This window comes from Astyanax mexicanus, unplaced genomic scaffold (assembly GCF_023375975.1).
Source record: "Astyanax mexicanus isolate ESR-SI-001 unplaced genomic scaffold, AstMex3_surface scaffold_34, whole genome shotgun sequence".
Classification (NCBI taxonomy): domain Eukaryota; kingdom Metazoa; phylum Chordata; class Actinopteri; order Characiformes; family Acestrorhamphidae; genus Astyanax; species Astyanax mexicanus.
This window is the reverse complement of record NW_026040044.1, coordinates 2,945,001-2,956,137: the sequence shown is the minus strand read 5'-3', so window position 1 is coordinate 2,956,137 and position 11,137 is coordinate 2,945,001. Positions and strand designations below refer to the sequence as shown.

Here is an 11,137-nt window from a genome sequence, read left to right as displayed (position 1 = left end):
GAGATTCTCCTGATCTGGTAGTGGAAGGTAGTTAGTTAGAGGTGTTAGGAGAGTAAGTGCTCTTTGAAGAGCTCTGTCTTCAGGAGTTTATTAAAGATAGTGAGAGATTCTCCTGATCTGGTAGTAGAAGGTAGTTAGTTAGAGGTGTTAGGAGAGTAAGTGCTCTTTGAAGAGCTCAGTCTTCAGGAGTTTCTTAAAGATAGCGAGAGATTCTCCTGATCTGGTAGTAGAAGGTAGTTAGTTAGAGGTGTTAGGAGAGTAAGAGCTCTTTGAAGAGCTCTGTCTTCAGGAGTTTATTAAAGATAGTGAGAGATTCTCCTGATCTGGTAGTAGAAGGTAGTTAGTTAGAGGTGTTAGGAGAGTAAGTGCTCTTTGAAGAGCTCTGTCTTCAGGAGTTTCTTAAAGATAGTGAGAGATTCTCCTGATCTGGTAGTAGAAGGTAGTTAGTTAGAGGTGTTAGGAGAGTAAGTGCTCTTTGAAGAGCTCTGTCTTCAGGAGTTTATTAAAGATAGTGAGATATTCTCCTGATCTGGTAGTAGATGGTAGTTAGTTAGAGGTGTTAGGAGAGTAAGTGCTCTTTGAAGAGCTCTGTCTTCAGGAGTCTCTTAAAGATAGCGAGAGATTCTCCTGATCTGGTAGTAGAAGGTAGTTTGTTCCACCATTGGGGAACTCTGTATGAGAACAGTCTGGATAGCTTTGTGTGAGTGTTTGGCAAAGCGAGGCGATGTTCATTGGAGGTTCAAACAGAATAAAGCACTGAATCATGACACGAGTTAAAATGACGACAGTCCGGATCTTGGCCTGATGAAATTTTCTCTAACTGGACTAAATTCGAACTGAATTCTGACTAAATAACCCTGATATAAACAGTGTAAAACAATTATATGATTATGAGGCTTTTTTAAGGACGGGTTTTTATTTGAACATTCGACAAACATTTTAAATCACAATCACTTTCACACTCTTACACACTTATTACACTAGTACTCTACATTACTCAAACACAAGGACTCTTGTGTCTAGTCTTTCTGTTCACTCTTCAGTCAGAGCCAAGTTTCTAAGTTAAGGTTAGAGAAAACCAGTCTGACCAGTTTTAACTCCTCTGAACTCAGACTGGAGGTCCTGATGAAGTCAGCAGCTCTGATTGCAGACGTCCTGCGACATTTACGTACTGTAAAGATCTGGAGATAAGAGGTTGTGGATTAGTGAGTAGTGGACTCTGAGCTCAGTAGAGGCTGGGTCAGTGTACGCCCTCAGGCTCTGTGGACCTGATGTTGAGTTTTGAGTTATAGATGTTGGAACAGATCCAGCTGCTGTAGAGCTCCTTTCATTTAGGTGTCAAATTCCAGTTATGGAAACGTTCGCATTGCTAAGCGACCTTTATCACGAGTCACTAAAAACACGACTGCTGCGTTCTTTCACTTTTAAAAACAATGAGCAGAGACACTCATACACATTACTACATACATAACACATACATGAGCAATCTATTAACATGTGAAGCCCTGTGATTTAACAGTACCACTTTAAAATAAGACTACCTTTATACAGGGTTTATAAATTAGTTTATTAATGTTACTAATTAGGTTGTAAATGCCTTAAAAATCATTAATAATCAGTTATAACACATACATAGAAAGGGAAACAATGGCCTGCTGTTTGCTTAATAATGAACCCACAGCCTTCTATATTGTTGCCCTTTCTACGTACAGTATGTGTTATAACTGATTATTAATGATTTTAAAGGCATTTAGAACCTAATAGGTAACCATTAATAAACTAATTGTAAACCATTTATAAACCCTTTATAAAGGTAGTCTTATTTTAAAGTGGTACCGATTTAACAGAAACAATGGCATAAAATTGTTGTAATATTGTTATCAATTATTTTTTCACATTATCAAACAAGTTCCAGCACGAAAATGACCCAGAATATACAGCAACAAAGGAAACAAATAAAAGTAGTGGCTCAAAAAGAAGCACATAAGGTCATAAAACGGCCTATAGCCAATCTTCAGACCTTAATCCTATAAAAAAACGTATAGATGGAGATGAATCTCCGGGTTTCCAAGTGACAGCCTCAAAATCTTAATGATTTAGAGATCAAAACTCCTTCTGAAATGTTCACAAACCTCATCATCAACTACAAAAAAATGTCTTCCTGCTGTGCTTAAGTATAAAATCTTGTTTGCAGAGGGATCAAATACTGTTCGTATTTATCTCTGCAAAAATGCAAATTAATGTATATAACTTAAACAATGTGATTTTCTGTGTTTTATTTTTGATATTCTATGTCTTAACTGTTAAAATTAGGCTACTCTTAAAATTATAGACTGTTCATGTTACTGCAAAAATGTTATAATTGCACTACTGAACTTTTTGCACTTTTTTCATATTAAACTGCTGTAGATAATCATGTACTACATTACTGTATTCATGTATATATTTCCATCCTGGATGTAAATTTAACACCAATTTAATATTTATATTTAGTTCGTGTATTTCTTTCTTTACTGTATATTTTCTACTTTTATCTTTATGCAGTGTTTTTTTACTTGGCGAGGAGCAAATAAAAGAGTTTAATGGTACGAGGAAACTTGTTTCTTACTGTGCACATGACAATAAACTCTTTAAATTGAATTTGAATTAAATGTCTTTTTTCAGATAGGCAAACTTATGAAATCAGCTATAATAATAATTATTACCTTCACTGTATCGGATCAGTACTGTAGTAAATGTGAGGAATGTTCCAGGTAGCACATTAAACCAATGTCTGTTTGTGAGGCTTTTATATCTAATTATTTAGTGTATTTGATTCTACGCACAGTGCAATAAGTATTATACAGCTCTGGAAAAGAATTAAAAGAGCACTTCAGTTTCTTAATCAGTTTCTCTGATTTTGCTATTTAAACTACAGACAACATTTCTCCCAAATTCCAAATATAAATATTGTCATTTAGAGAATTTCTTTGCAGAAAATGAGGAGAAATGGCTGAAATAACAAATTGCATTAAATAATGCAAAAAAAAAAACAAGTTCATATTCATAAAGTTTTAAGAGTTCAGAAATAATCAATATTTGGTGGAATAACCCTGGTTGTTTTTAATCACATTTTTTTTCATGCATCTTGTCATCATGTTCTCCTCCACCAGTCTTACACACTGCTTTTGGATAACTTTATGCTGCTTTACTCCTGGTGTAAAAATTCAAGCAGTTCAGTTTGGTGGTTTGATGGTTTGTGATCATCCATCTTCCTCTTGATTATATTCCAGAGGTTTTCAATTTGGTAAAATCAGAGAAACTCATCATTTTTAGGTGGTCTTTTGTTTTTTTCCAGAGCTGTTTGTTTGTTTGATCACAGTGTTTGTATTTCACGTCAATGCTAATTAACTGAAATCTTGAATCTATGATGTCCTCAAACGTCTGACTTCTGACAGATTGCATAAAGGCCAGTCTCAGTATTACTCCATTATAAATCCAGCTTCAAGATCAATGTCTCCCAAAGCAGAGAGCAAGTGGGAATTCTGGGTAGTGTAGTCCAGAAAGGCCAGGTCTTTGTATGGTTCTGTGGGGCTGCTGAGGTTCACGGCGTGGTGCGGGGAAGCTTCACTGATGGGGGCGGTGAGTAAGGAGAGCTCCAGCTGGTCGATGGTGCTGGTCTGGTGCGGTGGAGCATCCTGAGAGGACGCCATGGAGACGGTCGCCATGGTTTCGTCCCCGGAGGAGAACGTGGAGACGGCGGTGTCGGAGGACAGCGAGCGCCGGAGCTTCGCCCGGGCGTTCTGAAACCACACCTTACAGAGGAGAAAAGGAGGAGAGAGTTAATACTGTGTTACTGTGTGTTCTACGCATATATACAGCTCTGGATAAAAATAAGAAAACACTTAAAAAATTATGAGTTTTTATGATTTTACCAAATTGAAAACCTCTGGAATATAATCAAGAGGAAGATGGATGATCACAAACCATCAAACCACCAAACTGAACTGCTTAAATTTTTGCACCAGGAGTAAAGCAGCATAAAGTTATCCAAAAGCAGTGTGTAAGACTGGTGGAGGAGAAGAACATGATGCCAAGATGCATGAAAACTGTGATTAAAAAACAGAGTTATTCCACCAAATATTGATTTCTGAACTCTTAAAACTCTTAAAAGTAACACAACGTTCATTTTACTTAAACATAAACCTATAAATAGTAAAATCAAAATGTCTTGACATGAGATTATGTAGAAATACATCCCATTCTGCCCTATAAAAAGTCTCTCCGAGACTACGTTTGGGTAGTGCACCTCCTGGTGAGAAACTGCTGACTGTTACATATTAGAACTGTTATGCCAGGTTCACACTACACCACTTTCTGAGTTGTCCGTTTTGTGCTGTTCACACTACATAACTGATTGTGCTGTAATCGTGAGTCATTAAGTTGTTGTGACTTTTCACTGTGGGAAATCACCGACTCACATGGCTGCTCTCCACAAGAACATGCCAGAACTAAATGCACGAGAGCTAGTGATGCCACGCCAGAGAACCTCTATAGAGGAGAATACGCACTTAAAGTGAGTCCAACATGAACGGGTTTATATGAAGCAACTGAGTAAAATCAGAGTTTATAAATATCTGATCAGTTTTATACTAAAATATGTACTTATGTCCTTAAACACAGAATATAATTTTTTAAGGTTTTAAACTTTGTTTCTAAGTCTTTTTATCTCACCAACCAATCAGCTTATAGCGGTAATGCTAGCGTCATTACTGACATAACCCTGTTTTCCCTGTTTACTGTAGAAAAAATTAAGTTTTCAGGCACACTTTATTTGTTTTTAAAGAAAAAAAAATCATTATTCTAGTCACTTTTTACAGTAACTAACTTACTTTTAGCTCCAATCACCCCCATTCATAAAGGACTCACTCATTAATTCCTTCTACTATTAATTTTTAATTGTAATTTACTGATCTAAAAGTGGTTTATTGGTGTTGGTATTATGGTGCGTTTAGGTTTTTGTGCCTGTGTGAAACTAAACCAAACCGAGGGAGAAACTGAAGCTCCAAATAAACAAACTCCTCACCTGATCCGGACCATAGAAACTTTCACAACTACAGGTGTGAAAACGCCCTTTTATACTCAGCTAATTAAGATCTAATTCAGAAATCCTCACAAAAACACTGAGATGTTTATAATAAAGTAAAAAATGTTTCCTCCTTTATCCAATTTATCATCCGTTCTTTATTCCAGCGCATGACGCTATGCTTTATCTCCCCTCAAACATACAAGTATATACTAGTATTTTAATTATATTGACACCACTAATATAAATATAATTACATTTTACATTTATTAAATGTATGATTTTATTTACATTTAAATATTCACTATAAAAATTGTGTCTTCAATCAATCAATCAATCAATCAATCAATCAATCAATCAATCAATCAATCAATCAATCAACCAACCTTTATTTCTACTCAGTAATAATACATCGAGGGTAACCCTCATTTTCAATGCAGCCGAGCATTTACAAAATTAAAGAGACTGAAAAATAAGCTTAAATGATAAAAAAACAAGCAAACGATATAATATTTAATTAAGAAGAAAAAAAAATCGGAATATAAAGAAAATGCAGAAAGGACTACAATAACACCATAATTGTGAAAAAGGTCACTGATTGAACTAAAATAAATAATAATAATAATAATAAGTTAAGAAAGTATTCAAAAAAAGACAAAATAAATGAAATAAAAAGGTAAAACACCAAAAGTAAAACCAGTAATAAAACAAATAAAGAGATGAAATCAATAAAATCAATAAAAACTCAACTAAAACAGTTCTGGCTGTCTGAAGGAGGTTGGAGACTAATAGTTTATAATGATCTAAACAAGCAGTTAATCACAGAATATTGTTGTGATTAATCTGATTAAATGTTTTAATGATTGAAGCACTAGTGAACACAGACGACACAAACAAGCACTAATGTGAACTGTCCTTTCTGAGGCTGTGTTCAGATCTGGAATGTGGTTCTGTGTTTCCTGGTTGGAGGAATGTAAAGCAGGTACGACATTCCTGATCAGAGAGACCATAGACTGTGTATAGCTGGACAGAGCATCGTCTCTCTAAAGTGAAGCCACCACAGGTCGGGCGCCCCCTGCTGTTCGGTTTCAGAAAGCTGTGTAACCCCACCCATCCCCATAGGTTTCAATGGCAAAACAGAACAACTTTCAATCACATTTTTTTCTAATATACTGTAATTCTACCTCCATTATTTAAATGCAACAGCTAGTGTAGCCTCTGCTTATATTGTTACATTTTTATATCCTCACAGAATTCGGTTTTTAAAACGTTATTCAGCTCTATTCAAAAAAGGTGTGGTTATGGTAAAAGGGCTGGTTATGGACGGGACCAATAACAGACCGTCAGTTCCGCTCCGCTCCGCTCTGCAGCCTGTGACCTCGAGGCAGCCCTCAGGGGCGGAGTTATTTAAATGAGTAGGCTGCTCTCCACAGTCTTTCTCCCTCCTCTGGTCTCTACTGTGCAGACCCTGGTCTCTGAATCTCCAAAATGGCGGAAGATTTTGGCTTCATTTTCATTGAATGAATGGGAACGGCGACACGGCGTCCATCTTTATATACGGTCTATGAGATAGACTAACATTTTTACACTCTACACTCTTACCAAACAACGCTCTATATCAGGGGTATTTAATCAGAATTCAGTTCGGTCCAGTTAGAGAAGATTTCATCGGGCCAGGGTCCGGACCGTCGCCATTTTTAACTTGTGTTCTGATTCAGTGCTTTATTATCCTGTTTACTGAAGAAAACTATAGTAGTTCTGTCAGTTACAAATACTATTCAGTATATTTCAACTATATTTATTATTTTAAACAGGCCTGTCACAATAATTACATTATTGACTTATCATACAATTCATGGAAACATCATCAATAATTACATTTATCAACTCTATAAATGTGAATCAAAATGCAATATTTATTCTAATTGGTTTTATTTATATTAGATTTACGCCTGCCCGTCATGATAATAATTACATGACTGATAAATCACACAATATATGGAGAAATGTTTGCTTAACTTGGCCAGAATATCAGCTTTGTTTAAAACGGCAGTTTTATTTTATTTAATATTATTACTGTTAGTATGTTTAATAAATGTAGTATTTTATTTTCTTTTTCTGGTGCGCACACTATCTGAATTTGCGTTTTTTTCTCTCTTTATTCTCAGACTGCTGCTTCTCACTGTATACTGGACTGCACCTGTTTGTAGCTCCGCCCTCCCGCATCTGCACAGATCTGATTGGCTGAGAGAGAGTTTGTTGATTTTACAACCAGTGTTGGGCACGTTACTTTGAAAAAGTAATTAGTTATAGTTACTAGTTACTTCTCCAAAAAAGTAACTGAGTTACTAACTGAGTTACTCCACTATAAAACTAATTAGTTACTAGTAAAAGTAATTACTGCGTTACTTTAGTGTTACTCGCCCCTGTAACTCACAGAATCTTTTCCTCTAGTGGTAAAAAACCCCATAAACATCCACATTTTAATCCATCGTGACTCATCATGACTCATGAAAAGGGAAACACCTGAAATTTTTCTTCTTCTTCTTCTTCCATGAGGTTCTACTTTTTAGACATTTTCTCTAATTTTTCTTACAAAATGATCCACACAGGTCATCAAACTTCAGGAACACCTAGCACTTCAATCATAATTACATTAAATAGTGTAATACCAATCATAATGACAGTGTCAGGATGAAATAAGAATTTTAACTTAATTTTTTATCAGGTTTATTTTAAGAGAAACACATGTAAATAACGAAAGTATCTTAGGCTACGTTCACATTACCAAGATGAAATGCTTCAAATCAGATTTTTGCTCAATGTGACTCATATTTGATTTTTTCATAGCTGTGTGAACGTGCCAAATCTGATTTTTATTAAATCAGATTTGAGTCACTTTGGCTATGTTCACATTACCAGGCTGAAGTGACTCAAATCTGATTTTTTCTTAATATGGCTCAGATCTGGGGTTTTTTTCATGGCTTTGTGAATGTGCAAAATCAGTGCCAATTTTTTAAAATCAGATTTGAGTCACTTCCATATGTGGTCCTAATCGGAATTTATTGGTCTTTTTTCTTATTCTTACGCATTAGCATTAGCGCTATGTGCTTCTCTCTATAGATTTTCTCTGTATTTCCATAAAATGTATTTTTAAGTAATATTTTTGAGTAATATGTTAAATCAAATGTTATGTTGATAGAAAATATATCTAGTGGCATTCAATACTGTTTAAAGTGCTCTTTAGTGTAGTTTTTTTTTGGTGTAGACAATATGTGCATTAAAAAGTTGCCATAAGTTGTTCTATGTAATACTACTGTAGTATGTATTTAGGTACTTTTTATTTAAAATGTTAAAAGTATGTACTTTGCCATGTTAAATATACTTTAAAAAAATATATATTTAAAAGCACTTTTCTTTTACAAGCATATTCTAGTAATAAACTAATATAAAAATAAATATATTTGCAGTTACATTTCTTACATTCATTATTTTATTTACGGTTATTTCAGGGATAAATTATAATTTTAACATTAATCCGGTTTATTTTAAGGAAAATGTTCACATTACCAGGCTGAAGTGAATCAGATCTAATTTTCTTTGCTCAATGTGACTCAGATCTGATTTTTTTCATGGCTGTGTGAACGTGCCAAATCCTATTTTTATTCAATCAGATTTGAGTCACTTTTTTATATGTGGTTCTAAATCGGATACGTATACGATCCAGAAACATGCGACATGATTGTGAACGGTCAAATCATCCAGAATTCATGCGTCTTTTTGCTTTTACGCATTAGCATTAGCGCTACCTGCTTCTCTCTCCTACCCACACTGTATCTCTTGGTGCAGCTCTGCAGCTATAGCTGTAAAAAAACAGCAAAAGCAAACCGCCTGTCCTTTTTTCACCTCCTGGAGCTGAGCATGAACTTCAGAGCAGCTGTTTCCTGTTTCTCCACTCCAGCAAAAGATGCTCCACATATGAGCTGCTAACTCATCCATTTCCCTTTATAAAGCTACGAGTCTCTCCTCTCTCTAATAGGGTTTTTGGTTGTTGAAGGTGAAGAAGGAGGCGTTTATACAGGTATCAATGTGCAGCATGTGAGACGATTCAGGAACAGATTCTGTGTTCACATTATACACAGATACAGATCACTTACATTTACACTGAATGTGAACCAACAAGATACACAAATCTGATGGCTTGTAATGTGAACGTAGCCTAGAACGCTCTATTGAACAATGTACTCTTAAAAATAAAAGTGCTTTATATAGTGATACAGTGTAATACAGTACGGTTACAAATTAACGATTTTATAATTGACATTGCCGAATATATCGACTAATCGTTGCATCCATAATCGAGACATGTTTTGCATGAGGTGTAAGATCATTAATTCACATTAAACTTGCTCTAACCCTGGGGCTGTTGTTTTGAGGTGTGGTATGAGATGGGAGGAGTTTATAAATTGTTCTGATCTGCAGTAAACTCTATAATTAAGGTGTTAATCTCAGGTGTGCATTGTGAGGTACCTGTAGGACTCTCTTGGGCAGGCCGGTGTGGTTGGACAGGTTGACCCAGTCTTTACCGTCTGGGTTGTGTTTCTGAGAGAAGTACGCTTCCAGTGCTCTCAGCTGCTCACGCCTAAAACACGTCCTCATCCTCTTCACCCGCCGACAGGCCCCGCCCCCTCGGGCCCTCTCCTCCAATCGGGGCTCAGGGCTGCTCACCGGCTCCTCGGCTTCTCCTGCAAAGGAAACCATTGTAACCTGGATACCTGAACTGGTCCAGCAGACTTCCTGATAATTACCGCTTCACCCAGTCTCTCAGAGAGGAGACATCATCCTTCCCTATCTCTACACTTTCATTATTGATCCACTTAAACCTTACACAACTCACCAACTCACCAACACACCAACACACCAACTCACCAACACATCAACTCACCAACTCACCAACACACCAACTCACCAACGCACCAACACACCAACTCACCAACTCACCAACACACCAACTCACCAACTCACCAACTCACCAACACACCAACTCACCAACTCATCAACTCACCAACGCACCAACACACCAACTCACCAACTCACCAACTCATCAACTCACCAACGCACCAACTCATCAACACACCAACACACCAACTCACCAACACACCAACTCACCAACTCACCAACGCACCAACGCACCAACGCACCAACACACCAACTCACCAACACACCAACACACCAAAGCACCAACGCACCAACGCACCAACTCACCAACTCACCAACTCACCAACTCACCAACGCACCAACGCACCAACTCACCAACGCACCAACTCACCAACATACCAACACACCAACTCACCAACACATTTATTTTTCTTTTTGGATTGACTGACCTTGTTATACTTAGCATTTTTATTCTTTATTTAGTTGAGTAGTTGTTGCTTCTAATAATCTGGATTAGAACATTACTCAAATATTCACTATTCACTGTATACCTGTAACTCTACCTCTTCACTACTTTACTTTAACTGATGCTCTCAAACACTTTATTAAGAGACAAGAAATTGAAGGAAGAATGTAAAATATAAAACATATTCTGGTTTGTTTAACCCTTTTTTACTTCATTAAATAAGTTCATGTTTTCCTTCATAGTTTGAATTTAAGGTGTGTCCAAATTTTTTGACAGGTGCTGTACATTAAAATTAAACACTTAAAACACATAATAATGTATACTAAAATGTATACACTATAAACATATACATTAAAGTCGTATACAAAAATATGAAACTAAGCTTGATGTGTGTTATATTGTATTTAGTTCTGTATTTAGTGGTTAGTTTCAGTTTCACACAGCAGTTTAGTGACTGAGCGACTGAACAATTTTGCTATACCACGTCAACACCACCTACATGGGCGGAGTCTCCCTATACTTTACACTGATTGGTTCCTAGAATGCTGTCAGTTCAGGTGATGTGCTGAATTCTGTGGTGTAGTTATGAAGTCAGACACTGACCCTGAGAGCTGGAATGGAGGGACAGTGTCGTTCCGTCTGGTTGGTAGTGTGATTGACAGTACAGG

At 36.5% G+C, this 11,137-nt stretch overlaps 1 protein-coding gene across 1 annotated transcript in view; it reads right to left on the bottom strand.

The window, feature by feature from the left end:
• Positions 1–2,751: 2,751 nt before the first annotated feature.
• The window catches only part of LOC111190279 (LIM/homeobox protein Lhx9-like), an 18,582-nt gene continuing 10,196 nt past the window's right edge, over positions 2,752–11,137 (bottom strand). The window contains exons 5-7 of the mRNA XM_049473157.1: positions 11,073–11,137; positions 9,596–9,810; positions 2,752–3,794 (exon numbers count right to left, since the gene is read on the bottom strand). The exon at positions 11,073–11,137 is cut by the window's right edge and continues 53 nt beyond it. Of these exons, the coding sequence (XP_049329114.1) occupies positions 3,462–3,794; positions 9,596–9,810; positions 11,073–11,137 (613 nt within the window). The 3' untranslated portion in view covers positions 2,752–3,461. The remainder of the gene's footprint in view (positions 3,795–9,595; positions 9,811–11,072) is intronic.